This window comes from Vicia villosa, linkage group LG3, assembly GCF_029867415.1.
Source record: "Vicia villosa cultivar HV-30 ecotype Madison, WI linkage group LG3, Vvil1.0, whole genome shotgun sequence".
Classification (NCBI taxonomy): domain Eukaryota; kingdom Viridiplantae; phylum Streptophyta; class Magnoliopsida; order Fabales; family Fabaceae; genus Vicia; species Vicia villosa.
The window spans coordinates 192108387-192134306 of NC_081182.1; the positions used below are offsets into that span (position 1 = coordinate 192108387).

General features: G+C 31.6%; 2 protein-coding genes across 2 annotated transcripts; one reads left to right on the top strand and one right to left on the bottom strand.

The window, feature by feature from the left end:
- Positions 1–337: 337 nt before the first annotated feature.
- LOC131593173 (putative disease resistance RPP13-like protein 1) lies at positions 338–16590 on the bottom strand. Its single transcript, XM_058865442.1, has 5 exons — positions 16419–16590; positions 16273–16326; positions 9716–9769; positions 8693–8746; positions 338–3748 (listed from the first exon to the last, which is right to left on the bottom strand). The coding sequence occupies exon 5, from the start codon at positions 3740–3742 to the stop codon at positions 734–736; it is 3009 nt and encodes a 1002-aa protein (XP_058721425.1). The 5' UTR covers positions 3743–3748; positions 8693–8746; positions 9716–9769; positions 16273–16326; positions 16419–16590; the 3' UTR covers positions 338–733.
- On the top strand, positions 11457–15590 carry LOC131659617 (uncharacterized). The gene is made up of 4 exons (XM_058928783.1): positions 11457–12503; positions 12597–13616; positions 14394–14560; positions 14903–15590. Exons 1-4 carry the CDS (start codon positions 11457–11459, stop codon positions 15588–15590), a joined length of 2922 nt encoding a protein of 973 aa, XP_058784766.1.
- Positions 16591–25920: the final 9330 nt, after the last annotated feature.

Here is a 25920-nt window from a genome sequence, read left to right on the forward strand (position 1 = left end):
ATAGCAAAATAAGAATATTACAATAACCAGTCTTAATGTTTTGTAGATAGACACAATATACACTACAGAAAAGGGAAACTAGACAATTAACAAAGTTAAATACAAACTCTTATTAACCACACAATAATCGAAAACAGTTGAAATCCATATTTTTATTTATTTACACATACTTTTGAATTGCCCCTTCATGTTGATCGCAATGGCGTGTCTTGGTCGGTAAGATCTTTGAGCTTCAGGTAGACTTGCCACTTGCCACTGTTCAAAATGAAACACAGATTGTTATTATTGTGCCAAATAAAAAGTTCAGAAAAAATGAACACGTGGATTGTACTTGCCTGTGACAAACACCTCATTTCTACCGCTCAAACTATTGCTGCCCAATATCGTCAATCATCACCACAGACATGTGACGAATTGTATGCCAACGCTCTCCTCCCTCCTTCTTGTACTTCTCCTTCAGTAACGGACAATTATGAATGATCAAAGCAACAAGAGAGTTTGGTAGACCCTCCTCTGGCAAGCTCTCAAGAATAGGGCAGTTGTCAATCCAAATACAACCAAGATATTTGAGGTGGAGAAATCCATTGTAGTTCAATATTCTTAGCTTTGAACATTTATCCAATTTAAGAGACTCCAGAGTTGGGGGCAGTAGATTCTGCTCGGGGAACGACTCCACGTTTTCAAAATCATCACTAACTGTAAATTCTATTAGAAAATTGAGTTGGCATAAACCTCACTCCTCTCTGGAAGCAATTAATTTTCGGCAATTGTGTATTTCAAGGTTGTTCAAGTAGGAAGGCAAACCTCCCATAGGAAAAGACTCCAGCCTTGGACAATCTAACAATATGAGAGAATCAAGTTTGCTGAACAAGTATAGTGGAATAGGCAAGGAGGAGGACCTCCATCCTCTTATTGAAAGACGATTAAGAGAATTATAACAACACAAATTCAAAGAGGGACATTCTACAAAGTCCTTGAAATCCAACTCCAACTCTTTCAGACTAGGATTGTTGATTAAATGATCCATGGAGAACTCAACATACTGATTTTCACAAAGGACAAACCTTTTCAAGCTGGATGACAACTTATTTATCAAAATTCGATCACATCTCCATATATCTAACTCTATGATATTATCACAATTGGGAATTGATACCTCCAGCATTTTGCAACCCTTAATCACCAATTTCTGTAATGAAGGAAGGTGTGAAGGAAGTGCCCTTTTCAGATTAGGACAATCTCTTATATAAAGCTCTTTAAGCATAGGAAATCCTTCGTTACATAACCATTCCTCCCATTCAAACATACAGTCAAATTTCAAAACTTCAAGGAGCTTGAACCGAACATTTGTTGAGTTGTTGCCAAAGATCTTTATTCCTTTACAGTTCTGCAATTTAAGAGATATTAAGTTGGGTAAATCACAACCACTTAGCCAATTTGGACACAAATTGCCATTGTAGTTCTTAATGGTGAGCCTCTTCAGATTGTTATTTGGTTGAAGGGCATCCAAGACAGACACATTGCTTTCCACTACTGAACCATCAAATATCATATGTATTTCTTCTAAAAACTTCTTATCTTGCAAACGGCTCTTTACGGCATGTGTTGCATCAGTGACATTGTTCAATCCTGAAAGACAAAGTTTTCCTTGAAGAAGATTGAGACTTTCTAACTCCTCAATATCAGACCCACTAGGCTCCCCCACAACAAAGTTATTCAAAGTTTGTAGATGATTTAGTTTTCTCATGTTCTTTGGAATCTTCTTTATTGCAGTTCCTTCCAGATTAAGATGGCTTAAACGGTCAAGTTTGAAAAAATCTAAAGGAAATTCAGTCAAATTAGAACACCCTTCCAATATCAGTGTCTCTAAATTGTAAAGCTTACAAATAGAATTAGGCAACCTTTCAATCGTTGTCCAAGACACGTCTAGATAGCGCAAAAACTTTAAATTGGCTATCTCATCTGCTAGCTCTAGCTTTTTGAGTGAATACAACCGACTACCAGGAAATGACAACATCCGCAAATATTTTAGTTTTGAAAATATATCACATTGGACACTGTTGCTTATCTTAGTCCAATTGAATCTTTCGGGTTCTACCAACAAGCTGTGTAATCCCTTACTTCTATAAATGTGCTTTAATATTCTATTCACATCTTCCGAATCAAAAGAGAACCAAATGTGACGTGTCCATTTAGATATGTGATTTACCTTCTTATCGTCATCTAATTGTAAGCAAAACTCTCGAGACACTGATTTTGCCAAGTCATTGACAAGATCATGCATGATAAAACCACCATCAAAATCTAGTGATCTTTGAAAAAATGAAATTGACTCAAGAACATTGAATAATTCATTACCCCACTCTTCTTTACTTTTGTCACTTTTGTAGGAATTCAACAAACCATTTGCCATCCACATTTTGATTAACGTGTTCTTGTCAAACTCATAACCCTTGGGAAATATGGAACAGTATGCAAAACAAGGCTTCAAATTGGAAGGAAGGTTATGGTAACCCAATCTCAATACTGGATTTATGCCAGTGTCTTTCTCTGATACACGCCACATATCATTCTCCAATATTTCAATCCATTCACTTTGAGAGAATTTTGCTCTCAAGAGTTTCCCCATTGTTATCACGGCTAATGGCAACCCTCCACACTTGCGTACAATCCTCTTTCCAATTGGTTCAAGATCTGGATATTCACTCCCTTTTTTGTTTGAAAAAGCATGCCTCTCAAATAAACTCCAAGAATCAATCTCTCCCAATTGAAATAATTCAAAAAACTTAGATTCCATGGCTGATGTGTTCTTCTTATTTCGTGTTGTCACAATAATCTTACTTCCAGAAGATCCTTCATTAAAGAAACTTAGTAACCTCTCACAACTTTCCCAGTCTACTTTCCAAATATCATCTAGAACAAGCAAACATTTCTTTCCTGATATCTTTTCATGCAGTTGACATTGGAGTAGATCTAGGTTTTCAGTGTTTGGTGAAGAACCAAATGACTCGAGAATTGCTTTAGTGAGTCTAATAATATCAAATGATTCTGAAACATAGACCCAAGCTTTAAGATCAAAGTTCTTATGCACCCTGTGGTCTTTGTAGACAAGTTGAGCAAGGGTGGTCTTACCCATCCCACCAAGACCAACTATGCTGATTATTGGTGCTTGGTTGCTGCTACTACTACCATTGTCTGAAAGTATGAAACTGATAATTTCCTCCGTTTCACCCTGTCTACCATATTTGCTAGATTCATCCACCAAAGACGTCGTTGGCACTGTTTCTGAAAGTTCATTACGAGCAAATATTCCTTCATTCAAATTCAGCAAATCCTTTTCGTCTAAAAGATCTTTTAGTTTGTCTAGCAAATCGTTGATCCTAGATCGAAATCGACCAGCTAAAAGAAAGAAAGAAACCTTGATCTTAGATTTAAATCGGCCAACTAAACGAAAGTGGTGAACCTTGGAATTCCTTTGTGCACTTGTAGCAATCTCATCCAACAGTTGTTCTACTTCATATACCACATGCTTTAGATTATCAAGCCAAAACCTCACCCTGTCGTCATGGTACTGCTTTGTCTCTGCATCATCCAACACTTTCTGTATTGAATTCAATTTAATTTGAAGTTTATTCACCAACCGTTTATTGAAGAGGCTTTTGTAATCTCTTTTGGCAACTCTTTCAACAATGACTTGAATGACAGGTGTAAGAAATGCTCCTGCAACCATCAGTCCTGCCATGGCTACCTGTAAATTGGTAATATGTTAGCTTCTGCACATTGTTGAAACATAAATTAAAAATGATGGATTGTTTCATTAATGGCACATCATGCTGCTACGATAACAACTATATATATGAAGACTATCTTCATTGCAAACAACAAAATCATTTGTGGCTTTTATATTTCTTCATCACTTCTATTTTTAGAAATCAATATTTTTACTCTATGGAGTATGAGTGATTTCTCAGGTTTCATTAGACCAACCAATTCAGCTTCATATAATATTAGAATTTTTTAATCATAAAAATTTATTACATTTAATACTTTTTTGCTAATATGTTATATACTCCCTCCGTCCCTAAATACTTTTTTCTCTTATAATTTGGGACGGAGGGAGTACTTTTATTTCACAGTATCTAATATAATAATAACTCAACGTCATAAGATTGGACTCAAATATACACGCAAATAAAATTTAGTTAAATACGAACAACTTTAGAGAATTTAAATTTAAATTATAACTAAAACAATTTCTCTAAATCTGGTACTACATCTTACGGTTTCCAAGTACCATGGAATCGTCCTCAAACATTACCTTCATTCAGACCTTTCTCGCTATGCAACCTAATGCAATGGTAATCAACACCGCCGATACCTTCCCTAATACAATTCCACTTAATTTCTTGACTCTTGAGCTAGTTATCATGTCACAAACAACTCTCGGAATATCCAACAACGTGTCCCTTATGAAGGTCCTGATCAAATCTTTATACGAAATAACCAAAGTCTGCAAATCATCTCCTATATATATTTCTTCATAATTTTTTTGTCTTCAATAAGTGTCTTGTTTTACATAATTTACTTCATGTTCCTTCAATCACTAAGAATCTCATAAGTGTTATTAAGGTTGCTAGAGATAACTATTTTCTTTGAGTTTCACTTTGACTATTGTGTTGTGAAATCTCAAATTACTAACCAAGTGCTTTTACATGGAAGTGTTGATATTAATGAACTCTATGTGTTTCCTAGTCTCAAGTTCCAACCACAATACTTAAGTTCCAACCATCTCTTTCCCGCCTCTTGTCTAGTTAGTCAATTTAGAGTTGTTGATTCTAGTCTTAAGCTTGTGATACTAGTTACCCCAATGTAATAAGTCTTAATCTTAACAATGCTAAGTTTTACCGGCATCATCTTATAGGTTAGGACACCCTTATCCCCCACATTATATGCAAATTCTGTCAAAATAATGTAATATGCCTTTTACTCATAAATACAATACAACTTTTTGTATTGCTTGTGGTATGGGAAAATCCCACATATTACACTCCATAGCCTCATGCACATCCTGCACTACTCCTCTTTGAACTGATATTTACTGACCTTTGGGGACCCTCACCTAATATGTCTACAAAACAATTCAAATATTGCATCTCTTTTGTTGTATGGGCAAAACTCACATATTACACTCCACAAGGTCATGCACATCCCACACCAGGTATACCTCTATTTATTAGTTGATAAACAAATCTGATGCCATAGCCATTTTTAATCAGTTCAAAACTATGATAGAACATCAATTAGGTCTTAAAAGTTAAACCCGTTCAAACTAACTCGGGAGAATAATTTAGATCTTTAACCTCTTTTCTCAACGAGTCAGGTATAGTTAAAAGATTAATGTGTCCTTTTCTCACTGTTGTGTATCTCATTAACATATTACCCTCTATCTCTATAAATAATTATATCTCTTATGTCACTTTTCCATAAAACTCCTTATTACTAGTTTCTCAAAGTGTTTGGTTGTGCATGATTTCCTCTATTAAGAACTTTTAACACACACAAATGTCATTTCACTCTCATGAGTGTCTTTTCTTGGTTTATTCCACCTCCCATAAATGATAGAAATGTTTGTCCCTAACTGACAAACTTTATATTTCTAAAGATGTCATATTTAATGAATCTAGTTTTCTTTATGCTTAATTGTTTGGTCATAATCTTTCCTCATCCCAAAATGTTCCTAAGTCCATGTCTGTTGGATCTATACCTTTGGTCAACCTACACTCTACAAATTTCACTATCATTCCCAATCAAACCAACTCTTCACTCGCACCACCAGCCCCATCTCATTTACCTCATTCCGCCTTATCACCTAAACCAATTAACACTAATCTTATTAATCCTTCCCCATCCTTCGATATACCTACTATTAGCTCTAATGACTTCTATATAATACTTTTTGTAATTCTATTCTTCGGGCGGAAAGATGTCAAACATATTGCTTGCCACAATGTGTATGACAATATACTTACGCAGCATACAAAATGAAAACAAAAATAAATAACACAAGAATTAGTAACCCAGTTCGGTGCAAAATCACTTATGTTTGGAGGGCGTTGACCCAATGGTAGAAAATTTACTCTTAATAGTAAGAAGTACAATTGGGTAGCTGAACCATCATGGTTCAATGCCGCTTTCCTAATACTACTTGTGAAATTCTATTCATAACTCCCTATAGAAAGAGCTCCACTCCAAATAGTTAGAAGTACATGTGGTCTTATTTGAACTCTCTTTGTTCAGTGCCGCCGTCCTAATAATACCCGTGAAAATTCTATCAGCCCCCCTCCTGAATCAAAGACACCTCTCACTTTCTCTCGAGCACTCTCCCAAGTGTTTATTGAGTTAAAGAATGATTGAAAGATAGAAAAATGACACACACACACACAAATACTTTGTTCTCAAACTTATAGAATTAATATCTAGGAAAAGAGTATTACAACCTACAAAAACAAGACTTCAACTAAACTCTCCTAAAGAGTAAATATTTTCTCTAAAGCTCTAAGTCTTCTGATATAGAATGGAACTTCTTAAATAGTGAGACAAGCTGTTGCACCTCATGAATAGGATTTGGAAAACTTGTAGCTGAAGAAAACTCCCAAAAATGCATATTCAAATTGTGATTTAATTCGATTTCCAACCTAACATATAAGGAAATAAATTAAATCTCAACCACTCTAATTTGGTCCTAATTTCAAAAAGTGCAACTCCAACAATCACAAGATAGTACACATAAGGAAATAAATCCTTAACATGTGCATATCAAATGAAATCCTAATACATAAATAACCTCACCTAACTCTTCCAATAACAATTCTTCCACCAGCACATCCTCCACTTAACCATGTATCACATATTAATGTTATCCCTATTGTCCCTATCTTAGAAACCAATCCATTCAACACCCATCTAATGAAATCCTAAATTAAAAGTGGTATTCCTCTTCATAAACTTTCTTCTGCCATTTTTCTTGTCCATTATTAACCTAAAATTGTGAAACAATCTTTGAAAAATCTTATGTGTTTGGCTTCCATGAAGGAACAGTATTATGCTCTTGAGAGAAATAAGACTTGGTCTCTTGTACCACTACAATCTGACAATAAATTTATTGGTTTTAAGAGGGTATTCCATGGATTTGACTTTCATGAATCTTTCTCCCTAATTATATTAAACTAGTCATTATAAGGCTTATTTTCACCATTGCTCTTACCAATAAGTTGTCAATCCAATAACTGGATATATACAATTCCTTTCTAAATGGATTTATAGACAAGTAAGTGTTCATGGAGCGGCCCACTAGCTTCTCAAAAGGTGATATCACTATGGCATCTCATCTTCATAAGGCTTTCTATGACCTAAAACACGCTCATATGCAATAGTTTAAATGGCTAAAAGGAACTCTGATTGATTATAGCTTTGTGCTCAACAAGTGTGACTTCTCTCTATTCACCTACAATCTTAATGGTTGTGTGGTGTAGTTCTTGTATATGTTAATGATATAACCATCACTGGTAATTCCACATCTCTCCTTGCATCTATCACCTCTAAACTGCATAATGTTTTTGCTTTGAAACAATTGATATGTTTGATTTTTTGAGGGGATTAAAGTCAAACCTTCTACTAGTGGTTCTTTATTGTTGTGTCAATACAAATACATTTGTGACCTACTTCATTAAATTGATATGATAAAAGCAACACCAATTTTTACACTTATTATGTTCACTACAAAACTTACCAAAAGTAGCTCCGCTAGCTTTCACAATTCTACACTCCATAGGGCAATGGTGGGAGCACTTTAGCATGCAACCATAACTAAACCATAATTAAGTTACTCAGTCAATAAGGTGTACCAATTCAAGGCTCATCCCCTTGATATGCATTGACAAGCAGTTAAGTGCATCTTAAGATATCTTGTTGGTATTGTACATTTGAGTTTGCATCTCTACCTAGCTTGTGGCCTCAAACTTCTCCCTCTACATGACTTTTGCGATGTTAATTGGGAAGCTAATGTTGATGATCGTATGTCCACCTCTGGGGAAGCTGTCTACTTAGGTCCCAATCTTCACACATGGTGGTCCGAGAAACAAACAATAGTTGCTTGTTTAAGTGATGAGGCTGAGTATCAAATCTTGCTCTAATAAACTCTATACTTTTGTGGCTTCAAACCTTACTAACTAGCTAAGATAAAAGTTTCTTTTCATTCACCAATTATCTACAATGATAACCAAAACACAATTGTAATGGCACATAATCTCGTCATCCACGGGCACGCTAAAAATATGAATATTGATCTCTTCTTTGTTAGAGAAAAGGTCATGAGCAAGCAGCTTGGAGTTGCTCATATTCATGGTGATCGACAAAAAATTGATGTTTTCACCAAGACCCTACCCTACAACTAGATTTCTTGCATTGAAGGACAAGATCAATGTAGGTTTAAACTACCTTGGTCTTGTGGGGGTGCAAGAATTAAATTGTATTTTGAATATATTTCCTTTATTTTCTAAACTTGTGTTGTTTCCATAAGTTTAAGAAGTCAAAAATAAAATAATAAAAGAAATTAAATTTAATTATAGATTCAAATAATTGAAAACTTTTTCTCAAAGATACATTTACAAAAGAAAAGGAAGACAAATATTACCTGAAAATGTGTGGACAAGCAAACTGAACTTTTGATCTTCTAATGAAAGAGAATCTAAGTTGAATATAAAAATTAGAGTAAGATTTAAAATATTAGAGGCAACACATATATAAAGTACAACATTAAAAATTGATATTGAGATTTTTCAATAAAAAATAGATTACTTGAAACAAAGAAATCGAAATAAAATCAGGGTCAGAGACACCACAATGTATTGCAAAAATGAAGTTTAAAATGGAAAAGAAAAAAATTTAAAAAAATGGAGAAAATAATTTCGGCCACACTACCGAAAATCTGCTCATTAGCCACGGTTATTTATCAATTAATTGTTATATTATTTTATTTTAAAATTTAAATAAATTTTTGTCTTTAAAATATCAATATCTAATAACTAAGTCTTAATTTTTGGACATGATTTTTAAATTAATTTTCTTTAAATTGTGTTGACATAATATCTAATTACAATGTATTGTAAATTAATTTTTTTTTAAATTGTGTTGAGATAATATTTTTGGACATGAATTTTAACCTACATTTTTTAACATTGTTAATATTTTCTTTAGTTATTATGTAAAAAAGTAGCAACATTATGTTGGTGGTCATTTAAGCCATAAAATAATTCATTTATTATAAAGAAATTAATTAATACATTTTAACATAATAAATTAGTTTTTTTATTTGATTCAATTCATTACCTAAAAATATAATTATGGATAATCTAATATATTTTAAAAGTCTAATGATTAATATAAATTTAATGAATCACTATAACAATAAAAATTTATTAATCTAATTATAAAATTATTTTTTAAAAATTTATAATAATAAAATCTTTTAAAAATCTCTCTTTACTCGTGAGTGAATATAAAAATTAGAGTAAGAATTTGAAATATTGTGTCTAATGAGACCAAAAATAAAGCAATAAAACTCACTTAGTTTAAAATCAAATTTGATTGTAAATCTACATAAGTACAAAAAAATTGCAAAAAGAAAAATACATTTACAAAGAGAGAAATATATTACCTGAAAGTGTGTGAGAAAACAAGCTGAGACTAGAATCTTCCAATAAAAAAGAACCTGTAAGATTGAATATATGAGTACAATTTAAAAAATTAGAGGTAATACAAGATACGAAGTTATGAGAGTGAATATATGAGAGTGAATATATATTCATAAAATTAGAACCTATGGGAGTGAATATATATACATGTAAAATTCATAAAATTAGCGGTAACACAAAATTTGCCAATAAAAAAAAATGCAAGATAGAGTTTACAAACATACAGAGGAGATATTAGTAATAACATTAAAAATAGGTGCATGTCCAAAAACTATTTTTTTTTTTTACAAAGTCTAAAAAAATATTATTGAATATTTTAAATACCATTAACAAAAAAAGGTTTTTAAATGATTGTATTTAAAAATTTAGAGAACATAAATCATGTCAAATTTAACAAAGCCAAAAAAATAAAATAATAAAAATCAATTAATTTAAAATTAAATTTATATATGGATCCAAATAAAAATTGAGAATTTTTCACAAAAACGAAAGTGAAATATACATTTATAAAGGGAGATAAATATTATTGAAAGACCTTAATCAATACAACTTTTAATATTATATTTTATATTTTGTGTTGCCTCTAATTTTTATATTCAACTTAGATTTTGTGTTGTCTCTAATTTTTTAAATCTTACTCTAATGTAATGTCCAAAATTTTGTTTGCTATTGCTAGTAGTATTGGAATTCCTATATGTACTGATGCTATTGCAACCAAGCCGATGTTTGATAGAATATTTGGACATTACGTTCGAGTTTTGGTGGATATGGACTTAACTCAATCATTAAGGCATAAGATTTTGGTTGAAAGGTAGGCGTATGCCTTCTTTGTGGAAGTCAGTTATGATAATCTTCCAGACTTTTGTAATCACTGCAACATTATAGGCCATCATGCTACTAAATGTCGGCAGCTTCAAAGTAGCAATTTGGGAAAGGAGGATAAAGGGGAAAATGTCAAGGAAAAGAGAAATTTCAACCACACAACAAATGCAACCTTTGTTCAGGTTAGACATGGGAGAAATGATGTTGAAACATCACATACAAGGCAGGATGACATGCTGAACAATGACAATGAAAATAGAGTAGACAAATCCCCAACACAGGATAGTTCAAAACAACAAGAACAACAACCAAAGGACCAGACTTCAAAGGATACTGAAACAAATAAAGAAAAGAGGCTGAGTTTAGATAAGCAGACTATGGTGGATAATTCTCCAACACAAGACACTCCAGAAACTCAGGAACATCATTCATGCGGTCAAAGCTTAAGTAACAATGGTACAATTGAGGATCAGGCTCTCCAAGTAAGAACGGATAATATGTTTGATGCACTAAATGCAAATGAGAATGAAGATGTGGAAGGAAACCATAGTGATTCTAGCTCTCAAGGTTCTGAGTTCGTAGATGCAACTCAGTTTCATCTTGAAGATAGGGATACAAACAACATTGTAAATCAGGCGCAGATTCAACCTGGTGATAGGGATACAAACAGCATTGTAAATCAGGTGCAGACGCAGAAGAACATGCAATTCCTCAGGGAATCTTGGGCAAACATGGCCGAGGATGAAGATGTGGAATAGAGGCTTTTAGATGCTACAACTAAAGGTAAAGGCCCTTCTGAATTCAAGTTTGTCACTCCGAAAACAGGTAAAAAGAAAACTCCATATATAACCAGATCTAAGGTTGGTCCTGCCAAGAGGTTCAATGAAATGCTTTTTCTGGAATATTAGGGGTGTGGCTAACACCCCCTCTAGGCTGGCTTTGAAAAGAGTTATTCAAACTCTAAAGCCTGATATTATTCTATTAGTTGAACCATGGATGCAGTATGACAAATTTCCAGCTTCCTGGTTGGACAGACTGGATATGAAGTTGTTTGTATTTAATAATAGAAATCAACTTAATCCCAACTTGTGGTGTATCTGCAAGAAGGATATAAATCCGTTAGTTCTCAATTGTGATAGTCAACATGTCGCTTTTACAATCAACTATTTGAATCATACTTTTGGAATTGCAGCTGTATATGCATCAACCTGTCATGTTAATAGAAGGCAACTATGGTGTAGTTTGGCTTCTCTTATGGTTGGGGACACCCCTTGGTGCTTCATTGGAGACTTTAATGTCATCTTGGGGTGTCATGAACATAAAGGAAATTTCTTTCCTGCCAAAGGTCTCATGGCAGAATTTCAAATATGGACTGACTCTTATAATATGCTCCGTATTCCCACTAATGGTCCATGGTTCACCTGGAATAATGGTAGGCAGGGGAAGGCTCATACTGAAAAGAGACTTGATAGGGCAGTGTGTAATCAGAAATGGTTAGAGGTTTGCAGCAAGCTTGCACTTACTAGTCTCATTAGGAACAGATCTGATCATCATCCTCTCTTGATGGATTTTGACATGAATGAAGCTATGCATAGAGCTAATTTTAAGTTCCTTAAAATGTGGTCTTTGAACTCATCTTGCAAAGAAGTAGTAGCTAATTCTTGGAAAGAAGAGGTTATAGGATGTCCCATGTTCATTTTATCTACTAAATTAAAACGGCTCAAAGAAAAGCTCAAAATTTGGAACAAGGAAATCTTTGGCAATGTACATGAACAAGTTGTGGTTGCTGAAAAAAGGCTGCAGGAAATCCAAGAAGAGATACATGATACTGGATTTAATGACCAATTGAGAAACTTAGAGAGAAAATCTCAAATTAATTTGGATGAGGCTCTTCTTAGGCAAAATTGGTTTTGGCAAGAGAAGGCAAAGGTAAATTAGCATAAAGATGGAGACCGGAATACAGCATATTTCCACAAAATGGCTAAAATTAGACATGCTTCCAAGGCTATTTCATCTTTACAGGTGAGAGACTTTTTGCTTACTGACAACAAAGAAATCACGGAATACATTACGAATTATTTCAAAAATTTGTTTACCTCCAACAGCGGAATTGTACAGGATCAAGAATTTGTAGATGATGTAATTCCAAATTTGGTTGATGAAGGATCCAATGTCATTTTGACTATGCTACCTTCATCTTTGGAGATAAAAAATGCGGTATTTGCTTTGAACAAAGATGGAGCGCGGGGGCCTGACGGTTATGGAGCATTTTTCTATCAAACTTTTTGGGATATTATTCATAAAGATGTGGAACTAGCAACTTTAGAATTTTTCAAAACAGGCTGGTTGTTGCCCAATTTCAACGCCAATATCTTGGCCCTTTTGCCTAAAGTAAATGGTGCTAATTCCTTGGGGAAATTCAGGCCAATAGCTATGGCAAATTTTAAATTCAAGGTGATTACAAAAATATTGGCAGATAGGTTAGCTGCTATGATGCCTGAATTAATTTCTTCGGAGCAGCGGGGATTTATACATGGAAGGCAAATTAAGGACTGTATTTGTATGGCTTCAGAGGCGGCAAACTCTCTGCACATAAGGACGTTTGGTGGGAATATTGCTTTGAAGATTAATGTGGCAAATGGATTTGATACTTTGGAATGGCCTTTTCTTCTCAAGGTGCTTAAAGCTTATGGTTTTTGTCAAAAATTCTGTCATTGGATTGAGGCTATTCTTGGGTCTGCAACTTTGTCTATATCTGTTAACGGTTCCTTACATGGATATTTCAAGTGTTCGCGTGGGGTTCGACAAGGTGATCCTCTATCACCCTTGTTGTTCTGTCTCGCGGAAGACGTACTTAGTAGACATATATCTAAATTGGTGGAAGAGAAGAAATTAAAATTAATACAGGCCTCTAGAGGAGTAACAATTTCGTCACATTGTTTATACGCAGACGACATAATGATATACTGCACGGGCAAGAAAAGTAATCTTCAGTGGCTCCGGAATCTCTTTTCCCGTTATGCTAATTGTCCAGGGCAATCTGTTAGTCCTAATTAATCAACAATTTTTTGCAGCGCGATGACTCAGTCCAGAAAAATCAGCCTTGCACAATATATTGGATTTTCATCAGGTACGATGCCTTTTACATATCTAGGCATCCCGATTTTTAAGGGAAAACCTAGGAGGTTTCATTTTCAATATTTGGTTTATAAGATCAATAGCAGATTGGCCTCTTGGAAAGCGGTTTTACTGTCGAAGGCAGGAAGAGCACAACTAATTAGATCGGTTATCCAGAGTATGATGGTCTATTCCATCACCACTTATTGTTGGCCTTATTTGCTAATCAGGGAATTGGAAAGTTGTTTCAGGAATTTTTTGTGGTCGGGAGACATTAACAAAAGGAAATTAGTTACGGTAGCATGGCACAAAATTTGCAGACCGATACTTGAAGGCAAGTTAAACATCAGCTCATTAACAACTTTAAATGAAGTGTCAAACTTGAAAATCTGTTGGGAGATGATGACTTCAAACGAATCTTGGGCGACAATTCTCAGAGCTCGGGTTTTACGAGGAAATAGATGTATTAATCATCACATTTCTTCAACTTTATGGAGCGGAATCAAGGCTGAATTTCAGGTTATCAAAGAGAACTCCACTATTTTGATTGGTAACGGTCGCAAGACTAGTTTCTGGTTCGACCTTTGGTGCGGGAATGCTACTCTGGCTGACACTTTCCATATACCTGCAGCTTGGCATGATCTCTTAAAACACACAGTTTCTAATTTCATCCATAATCACTATTGGAACATTCCCCAACAGGTGATAGATTACTGTCCAAATATACTATCTATTGTAAATAAAGTAGTGCTCCCGACTGAGAACAGAGAGGACTGTCTGGTGTGGAAGCTGTCTGATACGGGAGATATGTCATTAAAGCAAGCCTACGACTTCAAGTGCAAGACTAACATTCAGCTTCACTGGCCCAGGTTTGTGTGGTGCAAGGATATTCCTCCTGCTAGATCTTTTTTATCCTGGAGATTTATGCACAATAAACTTCCCACAGATGAAAATCTTAAGTTGCGAGGTTGCGCCATGCCACCGATATGCAGTCTGTGCAGTCTCAAGGAAGAGAATACTTTCCATCTATTTTTTTAATGTTCTTTTGCAGTCAATATTTGGACGTGGTTATCTGAAGTTCTCGATCGCAGAATTGTTATCTCTCAGCCAACAGATATTTGGAAGCTATGCGATCAAAATTGGAGTCCGCGATGCAGGATAGTGGTTCAGGCACTCATTATCAATATCATTCATTCAATTTGGAACTGTAGAAACCTGCTAAGATTTCAGAATATGTCAACATCTTGGAGAAATGAGATAACCTACATCAAAGCTCATGTGACGCTCGCCGGCACTTGGACTACTCATACTTTCCGGAATTCTTTGGAGAATTTCCGGATTCTGAAATTGTTTGATATCCCGGTTCACCCTCCTCGTCCTCTTGTGACCAAAGAAATTTTTTGGGTGCCTCCGCTCGAAAATTGGGTGAAGGCTAATACTGATGGAGCGGCCAATAACGTCACTTCAGCTTGCGGTGGTATCTTTCGTAATAGTACAGGTGATTTCATCGTCGACTTCTCTGAAAACTTAGGACCTCATAATACGTTTTACGCTGAAATTTTTGGAGCTATGCGAGCTATTGAAGTGGCGCAACAACACCAATGGCAACATTTATGGTTAGAAACAGACTCTTCTCTTGTGGTAAAGGCTTTCAAAAACCAAGCATCTATTCCTTGGTATCTTAGGAATAGATGGCATAACTGCCAGGCGTATACTAGACAGATTCTTTTTTTGGTTACACATGTGTATAGAGAGGCCAATCCATGTGCCAACTTGTTGGCAAATGAAGGACTTTCGGTAGATGATTACCAGTCCTTTATTTCTATTCCGCAAAGTATATTATCTAGCGTAATTTCCAACAAGTTAGGACGGCCTAACTTTAGAATTTCTTTTGTCTAGAGTGAGGATTTGGTTTAGTCCCCTCTTTTTGTAATTCTTTTTTCTTTAATGAGATTTAACTTTATATAAAAAAAAATAATCTTACTCTAATTTTGTAACTTAGATTGATGAAAAAAATTGAAGTTAAATATAAAAATAGAGTAATATTTAAGAATGGATGAAAAGAGAAAGTTTCCCACCACTTGAAAGGAAATAAGAAGAGAGTAAAATAAATTTGGCCAAGACTAACAATAAAGTTGATATGTGTATTTTTTATTTATTTGTTATATCCTTTTATTTTAAAATAATTTTAAATTTTAAATTAATTTTTGTCTTTACAATATCACTATCTACCTAACTCCTAAGACCATGTGTTAAAAAAATTATTTAAGAAAAATATTTTTTGTAAAATTCAATAAATATTGCTGTAAAGTATTAAATGAAATATTTAAGTGTGTAAATTGAAAGAGAATATACAAAATATATTTATGAGAACTTAAGGTTGAAAATAGAAGTAGTTTTGTTACAAGGGAATACAAAATTATTCCCAAAAAAAATTATGCCCAGGAAAATTAAAGAAGTAAAAAATAAAGCAATTAGAATAAATTAACTTATATTCAAATTTAACTGCAGAAATAAATACAAAAATAAATTGCTATAAGAAATAAAAATATATTTACAGGGAGAGAAATATATTTATTACCTGAAAGTGTGTGAATAAACTAGCTGAGACTAGAATCTTCCAATGAAAAAGAACCTATGAGAATGAATATATAAACATGTAATTAAATTCATAAAATTAGAGGCAACACAAAATTTGCCAATAAAAATTAGAGTTTACAAACATACATATGAGGTGACCGGAAAACGCCTTCCCGCAGTGAGAGAAGAAGAGGACGGTGTTGGTTTTTCTGTTAGGAACGGAGAAGGAGTTATAACTTCTGTTTGTTATTTGAGAAAGGAATGCAAATGAAAATGTAAATATGTCGTGGCAAGGGAGGTACGTTCTATATACTAGAATAACAACCCACCCATGAACTTTAATATTTTAAAAGAATAACTATTGTATTATATATTAGATATATTAAATAATTATGGGAAAAAAGGAAATGCACTGATAGTGTAAAGTATTTTTACACTGTCAACCAATGAGAGACATGCATCAGAATAAAGCCCATTTTTAATTTTAAAAAACTATAATTACATGGCAAATTAAAGCATTTTGATTGGTTGTATGTGTAAAACTGATTTACACTGACAGTGCACTATCTTTAAACTCAATAATTATTCTCTCCATTTCATAACAGGTGTCCTATGAGATTTTCATACTTTATAAGAAAATAATTAATTATATTGATTTCAATGATAAAATGAGTCTCATTTATTAAAGTATTAATAAGTAGTGGAGTACTTAAATGAATTAAAATACAATAAATAAAGATAAGTTAGTGGAAAGAAATAATAAATATTACATTGATATTCTAAATGGACAAATAATTTGAGACAAATAAAAATTGAAAAAATGACACTTATTGTGAGACGAAGGGAATAATGTATTTAATCAATATATATCAGATATATTAATTATTCAATAAATCTAAAAAGATGAATTGTCACTTATATAAAATAACGAAGTTAGTAATTTTATTTATTAATAAGTTCGTATATATAATTATTAACTAGTGCCATTTAAAAAAGAACTCGAAGAAACATAGCACTATCCGATACATTTATGAGTTATGAATGTAATTTTATGAGGATCAAAATTCAACGAAATTTTTGTAAGGACTAAAAGTGAAAAGTGCAATATTTATAGGGGCTAAAAACTTATTTAACCCTATAATTTACTAAAATATCTCTATTTATTATAAGAAGTGGAGTGTTTGAAAAACGTGAAAGTTAATAAATAGGGTTATGATAATGAAAAAAATTAATAAATATTATATTAATATTCTAAAGAAACATTTATTTTGAGACATAAAAAAGTATAAATGAAACACTTATTATAAAACGGAGGAGGAAGTATTGTTTAAAAAAGAACTCAAAGAAATAGAGCACTAACCGATGCATTTATGAGTTATGAACATCTTTTCTAGGTTGTTACTTTATCAACAACCCCACCCATAAACAAATAGTTGCATCTGTCATGAACAATAGTATAATTCCATTATTCCAAGAAAGCTCAAGGAAATGTAATAGAAATCAAATCACGATGCAAGTCCTATTGAAGTAGTAATTATTAAAGTTAATTGTAATTATTAAAGTTAATTGCATTTGCCATAAAGTAGTATAATCTTTTGACTAAAGCAAACAACGTGTAAGCCTTCGCTTACTTTCCACACAATAATTTCGAGTAAGAATCCTCTTTATAGCATGGTAAATTATATCCCCACCATAGTAAATTACTATAATAACTATTGATTTAATAATAAATAAATTTAATAGTTATGATTGATGGTGGATGACCTACTAATAAGGTAATTTATATAAAACCAAGTATTTATACTTTTACCCTAATAGATATTTTTAACTTGACCCCAATATTTATTATAAATTATAACTATAATTTTATTATAAATTTAATATTTGTAAAAGTTAAAAAGTTATTTATATTAAATGTATGAACATCAATTAAAGTATAAAGTTGAATGAAAAATTAAAAATAATAATTTTCTTAAACTTTTTTTATAATAATTAACCATAATTTATATATTGAATATTTAATTAATAATTTTAAATATTATAATTTTCTTACACATTATCATTTAAAGCGGACTGTATTTTAGATATAGGAGTAAAATAAGTAGTGTTAAAAATATAAGTTTGTTTTAGCAAACAAGATTAAAAAATGTTTGACATCTTCACGTTGTTGTCATAATTCATATGACCACCTTTATTGTTGTTTTTATAATCTATATGGTCACATTCATTATTATTAATAAATCAACAAGTTTATTTCACCGAAGTAATTTGTTGCAAATGAACTAAAAAAATTTACTGATGAGTGATTGTTCGTTGATTCTCAACTGAAATTAAATGCATCTTTATTGTTCTATAGATGGGTTAAGATGGTTTCATAGTGATAATATATTTTTTTCAAGTGAGAAATGATAGTGATTTCTAGCATTTTTACTTTTATATTTTAATAATTTATTATTTATCTTAAAAAATTATTAATTTTATAATGGACAAATTTTATAAACTTTTTTATGTAAATTATAAAAAATACAAATGTAATTAAAGAATCCATTGATTAATTGTATAATTTGTTAGAAAACTTGTTAATATATTATAGTATGTATTTTAATAGTTTACCAAGATGAACCAAAAAATTCAGTTCACCATGTTAACCTTCACCTCAAAAGAAATAGAGTTCTTCATTACTATAGTTTTGATGTAAATAAATGATATATTTGCACACATTTCAAAAAATAGTGACATTAATTATACATTTATAAATCAAAACTATACTCCCTCTGTTTTTTATCATAAGTCGTTTTAGAAAAAAAAAATTGTATTTAAATATAAGTCGTTTTAGAAAAAAATTTGTATTTAAATATAAGTCGTTTTATAATTCCAATGAATAATTAATGCTATTTTTCCTATTATATCCTTAAATATTTATTATTCTCTCTCCTTTAAATTATATAAATTTATCTTCCACATGTCATTAATTAAGGATAATTTTGTAAAAACCTTCATAATTTCTTATTTTCATACAACAATTATTATTTTTCTTAACCTGTGTGAATAGTCTAAAACGACTTATAATAAAAAACAAAGGGAGTAGTAATTGACACTTTCATTTCTTTTGAGAAATGGAGAGGATAGTTACTCAATAACTTCCTACCTTGTTCATTGCATTTTATTTTCTCAAAATTAGGGGTGGAAATAGACTAGGCTAGACTAGACTTTAAAAGGTCTGTGTCTAACCTATGATAAACTAACAAAGTCTAAGTCTGACTTATGATCTACTATAAGCTATTTTTTTTAATAATCAAGTTTTAAAAAATATATACATAACTAATCCATATTTCAAGATAATTAACCCAATAGACATGTTTGGGGGTGTTTTCCACGTAAGCGCCATTCTATATGGCGCCTCCTATTTTTTTTCAAATTTTTTTAGTTACCTGCGGTTTTACCTACGGATTTACATGCGTATTTACCTGCGGATTTATATGCAGACCAAATATATAAATATTCTGCAGGTATATTTCCGTAGGTAACACTAAATCCGCAAGTAATTGAAAAGATTTAAAAAAAATAAGAGGCATCATATAAAATGGCGCATACGTGTGAAACACCCCAAACATAATTATTGGGGTAATTTTCTTAATATATGGGTTAGATATGTATTTTTTTTAAAACTTAGTTATTAAAAAAAAATTCCAAATTATGTTCATAGATTTTTATATTCTATTTATTTTTTACACTAATCCTATAAAAAATATATTTTTAAAATAGTCTTTAAAATTTCAGTATATTCAAAACTCTAGTCACAATTTTATCCCCTAACTCATTATCTACTCAATTCATCTATTAAATAATTTATTTAATAAAATTATATATATATATATATATATATATATATATATATATATATATATATATAATTAAAAATACAATTAATTTAAATTAATATAAAAAATTTATACCAAATTTTTTTAAAAAAATCTATCTCTTTTTGAAGAGAAAAAAAAGAGTTATTAAAATTTTATATTTTTTAAATTCTTTTAATAAATGCACTCTAAACAATTATTCACTATTACAAAAAAAAATTGATTTTTCTTTACCCACCTCCCTATGGGGTCACCCCAGCGAAAATCCCATTTTACCCTGCTTCGGAAATGCATTTCCGAAATATTTTTTTTTCTAAATTTTTCCAGACTTCGGAAGTGCATTTCCGAAAAAATCCCAAAAATTGGGATTTTGACTAATTCGGAGATGCATCTCCGAAACAACAAAAAAAATCTAAAAAAATCCCAAAAATTAATTTTAGGATATTAATTAATTCACATATCATAAATTTGATATAATTTATGAGTAATGAATAATAATAATTATATATTTTGATATAATTTATGAGTTATGAATAATAAATATTATATATTTCTATTTCGATTCATATTTTAAAATTTAAAATAATTTTAATTAAAAAAATTAAAATAATTTCACTTACAAAATGAGTTATAATTTTTTATTTATATATTTATATATTTATAATAATTATTATATATTTATATATTTACAAAAATAATTAAAAAAATGAGTGTTTTAATTTATATATTTATATAATAATTATAATAATTAATATATATTTATAAAAATTATTACATATTTATATAATAATTATTATATATTAATTATAAATATATTTATACATTTATATAATAATTATAAAAATTTAAACAATAGGTGTTTTAATTTATAATATATATATATATTATATTTATATATTATATTATATTTAATTTTAAATAATTCAAAATTTACTTATGAAATTAAGATGTTTTTGATTTATATAAGTTAGTAAAATAATTTTTAACTTTAAAATTGTTTAGGAAATTTTGATTCACCTTGATTTTATTGATTCACCTTCATTTTATTGATTCACCTTGATTGTATACCTATTAATTGTATTGATTCACCTTGATTTTAATTTTTTTTAATAATTATTGAATTCTTTCGGAAGTGTATATCCGAAATATTCCAAGACCAATTTGGTCTTGGAATATTTCGGAAGTGTATATGCGAATACACCCCCTCCCAAAAAAAAAGTGTTTTGGGAAATGCATTTCCAAAAACCCAAAAAAGGGGGTGTTTTCGGAAATGCATCTCCGAAAATACATTTTTTTCGTATTTTCGGAAGTGCATTTCCGAAATAAGACAAATTTTGAAAAAAAATAAGCGTTTCAGAAATGCATTTCTGAAGTGGGGGTATTTTAGGTTTTTCACAGAGGTGGCCAAGAAAAGAGGGAGGTGGGTAAAAAAATTTCCAAAAAATTACCCTTAGAGACGAAATGCACTAACCGACACATATAAGTTGTTACTTTATGAACAAGTAATTGCATCTGTCATTCACTAGTCGGGTACAATAATAGTAATTCCAAGATAGCTCAAAGAAATGTAATAGAAATCAAATCATAATGCAAGTCCTATTGAAGTAGTAATTATTAAAGTTAATTGCAATTATTAAAGTTAATTGCATGTGCCATAAAATAGTATTGTCTTTTGACTTAAGCAAGCAACTTGTAAGACTTGCTACTTTCTACTAGGGATGGCAACGGGTGCCCGCGGGTGCGGGTTTTATACTACCCAAACCCGCACCCGAAATTACCACCCGAACCCGAACCCAAATCCAAAAGTTATTCGGGTGACAAAATAACACCCACACCCACACCCGTTGGGTTCGGGTCTGTTTGCCATCCCTACTTTCTACACTATTTTCTTTAGTTACTATGCAAAAAGTGATTAAATTATGTTCATAGTTTTTTATATAATATTTATTTTTTACACCTAATTCTTTAAAAAACTATCTTTTTATAGTAATATTTTAAATTTCATTATTTTCGAACAGTGACAATTGTATCCATTAACTCATTATTTATTCAATTCATCTATTAAATAATTTATTTAATAAAATAAAAAAGTTTATATATATATATATATATATATATATATATATATATATATATATATATATATATATATATATAATTAAAAATAAAATTAATTTTGCTCAATTTTTGACATACATGAATTCTCAAGTTCATTTGATCCATTTTATTCTTACATGTTGAAAACATGTTATTTCTGTGTTGGCAGCAATTTTGGTAAAACATTCTGATCAAGAAATGTTATGAAGAAGGTTGTGACGTGTGACAAAAATATCATAGCAGATTTTAAAAGATGTCAAAGCAGATGTCTTAATATTGTAAGTTAAAATTTTATTGTGTTACAGTCTGTGTTTTAGTAGTTTGTGTTTTAGGTTATTTTTTTATCAGGTGTTCGTTTGGAGGAAATTTCTGCGCAAACTCAGGAGGACTCTTGTCACGAGCTGTACCAATAATATTGGATTATGGGAAACCTTAAAACCTAATTTGCTCTTGGCCAAAGCCCAAGTTTGCCGCTGCAGCTACTTTATAAAGACTGCGTAACTCAAGTTTTGAAGACTGTGTGTTTATCGTGTTTAGTCTTGAGTCTGTTGTTAATTGTAATTCTCTCTTATATTGTTTTAATATTAGAGTTGGAGTATTTTAGGTGAATTGTAATTTGTTAATCATCTATAAGCTTTTAAGCAAAAGATGGTTATGTGTCTTTGAAGAGTGTCTTCTATATTTGATTATTTCTGTCATTTATCACTGGTTGTGATTGAAAGGGATTTGAGGAGGGCCTCATACCTAGGTGAGTATTAGGTAGAAGTTTATCACGGATAGTGATTAAGTGATTAGATCGTAAATTGGTTGTTTGATGAGGGTCTATGAATTGATACTATTTAGTGGACTTATCCCTGGCTTGGTAGCCCCTATAGTAGGGGTTGTTGCACACCGAACTAGATTAACACTTTTTGGTGTCCTTTATTTTCTGTTACGTTGTTTACTATTTTTATAATGTTCAGTTCTCAGATAATTGTGTCATGACATCTCCTTCAACATCACATATCTGATACCAGAATTTCACATATCTTGTTTTGATTTTTCTTGAGTGACGATTGTCGCTACCGCGAAAAATGAACTAGAGTTGCCACTAATATATTTATCCCATCGAGGGAAAGGAATATTAGAAAACCTAACAAGACCAAGAACAAGGTCTTACGACCAAAGAACGGGGTACGGGAGTTAGTTATGCAAGGGGGAGGTGTTAGCACCCCTCACATCCGTCGTACTCGACGGTATCCACCTATGTTTATTTCTATATAAAGGGTGTCTATTACTACTTATTTTCTACTAAAAGGGAATGCAATGCATGATTAATTTAGAATTTTTTTTAATAATTATTGTGCTCTCTAGAGTTGCCTTTATGCCTATGTATCCTCTTATGAAGAATCAGAGCGCCCTAGTTCTGCTCAATATTTTCTCTGTTTTTTATTATTTGTTGTGTATTTTTTAGTGAACAGTTACATCACACTCCACTGCTCGACCTTTGGAGACTTAAGCTTGGAATGAAGTGGAAGTAATATGCTCTTAAAAGCGAAAGACAAGTATGTCGAGCATTTCAAGTGACTCCCTTAAGCAAGTGAGACTCGAGCGACTCTTGGTTGGTGTTTTTTTAGGGTTGGGAACTTCCACTCAAGTGACTCCCTTAAGAAAGCGAGACGAGAGCTTCCATTACCTTTTTATTATTTTCAACCTTTATTAAGTGTTTTTGATGTTTTATTGACTTTTGTGTTTATTATTGATCACGATTTAGTATGTCTATAGATTTGTGACTGCAAGTGCACAGTCGTATCGTGTAGATTTAAAGATTATCGAACCCAAAGGACCAAAAATCAATCTACCGTTATCTAATGTTACGGTGTAAATCTAAGGCTAATAATATTCAGTTGACGAATAAACAGGGGCGAAGTAATTAAAAAGAGTCTAAAATTAATTATAAGCAAATGCCGGTATTTAATTTATCTAACTTCAGGAGTTAGGTAATTTATTGGCATTGTTTCAAATGTCACAAAACTTCTTTCAGTGAAAACTATTAGTTTAAAAATCTTTGTCTCACACTCTCGTGTTTATTGATTCCGACTATATATTTGGACCTAGATGATCGCTCTCGTTGTGTCATTTAAATATCCAAAAATACTTTTTGAAAACAAATAGAGTTCAATTAATCTTAAAGCGCTTTCGCTGTATTCAAAATTAACGTTTCATTCTTACTGTCCAGTTAAAATCTGAAACTCTCGTTCATATTAATTTAAACCTCTATACTGTCATTTACTCTCGTAATAAAATAATTTCAATATTAATAATAAGAATCGAACCAGAAAAGAGATTTGAATATATAATAAATTGTGCCAATTTGTTACCGAATCCCTTCGATTTAATGTTACATACCGGAGTTAATATATTTAGCCAGACATGGTATTTATAACAGATTCAAAGCGATAAATAGCAGACAAAATTTCAGACATATTCTCAGATATAAAATTAAAATTGCAAAGCATGTAAATAATTACGCTTGTGGCGGGGGCCACAAGCACAAGGGACGAACGTCTCTTTTTTTCTAGCTGGTGACGTGGCCCTTATGGGGCGGGGGCTCCCTGTAGGAAGGGTGGGCACCCTGTTATACCCCAAAATTTGCCCGCATCTTTTTCAGAAAGAAGGCAACAAATTTCTGTCTAAAAATTGGGAGTTTCATATAATCTTGGATTTTATTTCATAAATATCCTGATTTTATGAATACTCAGTTTTTAGAATATTTCTTATACGGTATTTTGGTTCGCTGTTGAATTTATTCTTACACAAACGCCAAGTACTGTTTATCACTTCACACACGCTGTTTATTTGAGATTTATTTGCAGATAAATAGTACTGACGTAATTGGTACAGAATTAAATTTTTGCAGGCGCAGAGTCCGCGAGTTCAGACTGTACTGGTAACAATTAAATTATTATTATTTTTTGTTTCCCACTAATTTTGTACTATACTATTGTTTTCAAATCTCTTTCTTTCAAATCAAATCCTAACGTTATTCCATACATCTCTCTTTTCAAACCCTACCATACACTTTCTTTCAAATCCTACTACCACTCAAATTTTCCTTTTTTGTACGGTATCACTTCATTCCCCAACGTCTCCATCCTTCTTTTCACTCTATAAATACCCCTCATTTTTTCCATAAATTCTCACATCAAATTTCACTCATTTCCCAAATTTCTATCTCATAATTATTTTCTCTTCTTCCCCGGCAAAAATGGCTAAGTGGATGGATACGTTTTTCTTATGGTCATCACTGTTTTGGTGGTGATCATGTCTTTTTTCTGTCTGCATAGTCCTGAAAAATGCGGACCTGGAATGCTTACACTCCCATGCATCTATATGTTTTTATTTATAGCATGGATTTTTAATCTTCATTTTTAAAGTTTGTCGTATCTTTCGCTTTCAAATAATGTACCGTTCATTATATTTGTCGTACTGTTCGTTATATTGTGTAATATTTGTACTGTCATTATTAAATGTTGTACTATCTGTCGTACTGTAGTTTAATTATCAAGATAATATTATGTGTGTTTTCTGCTAGTTAAATATTTATTTTTCTGTGCATTAAATATCTTTCAAGATTATTATCGGTAATTTCATTCGCATACGGTATATTTTATTTATTTATTATGTTTTGTGTTTTTCTAAGAACTCAGGTA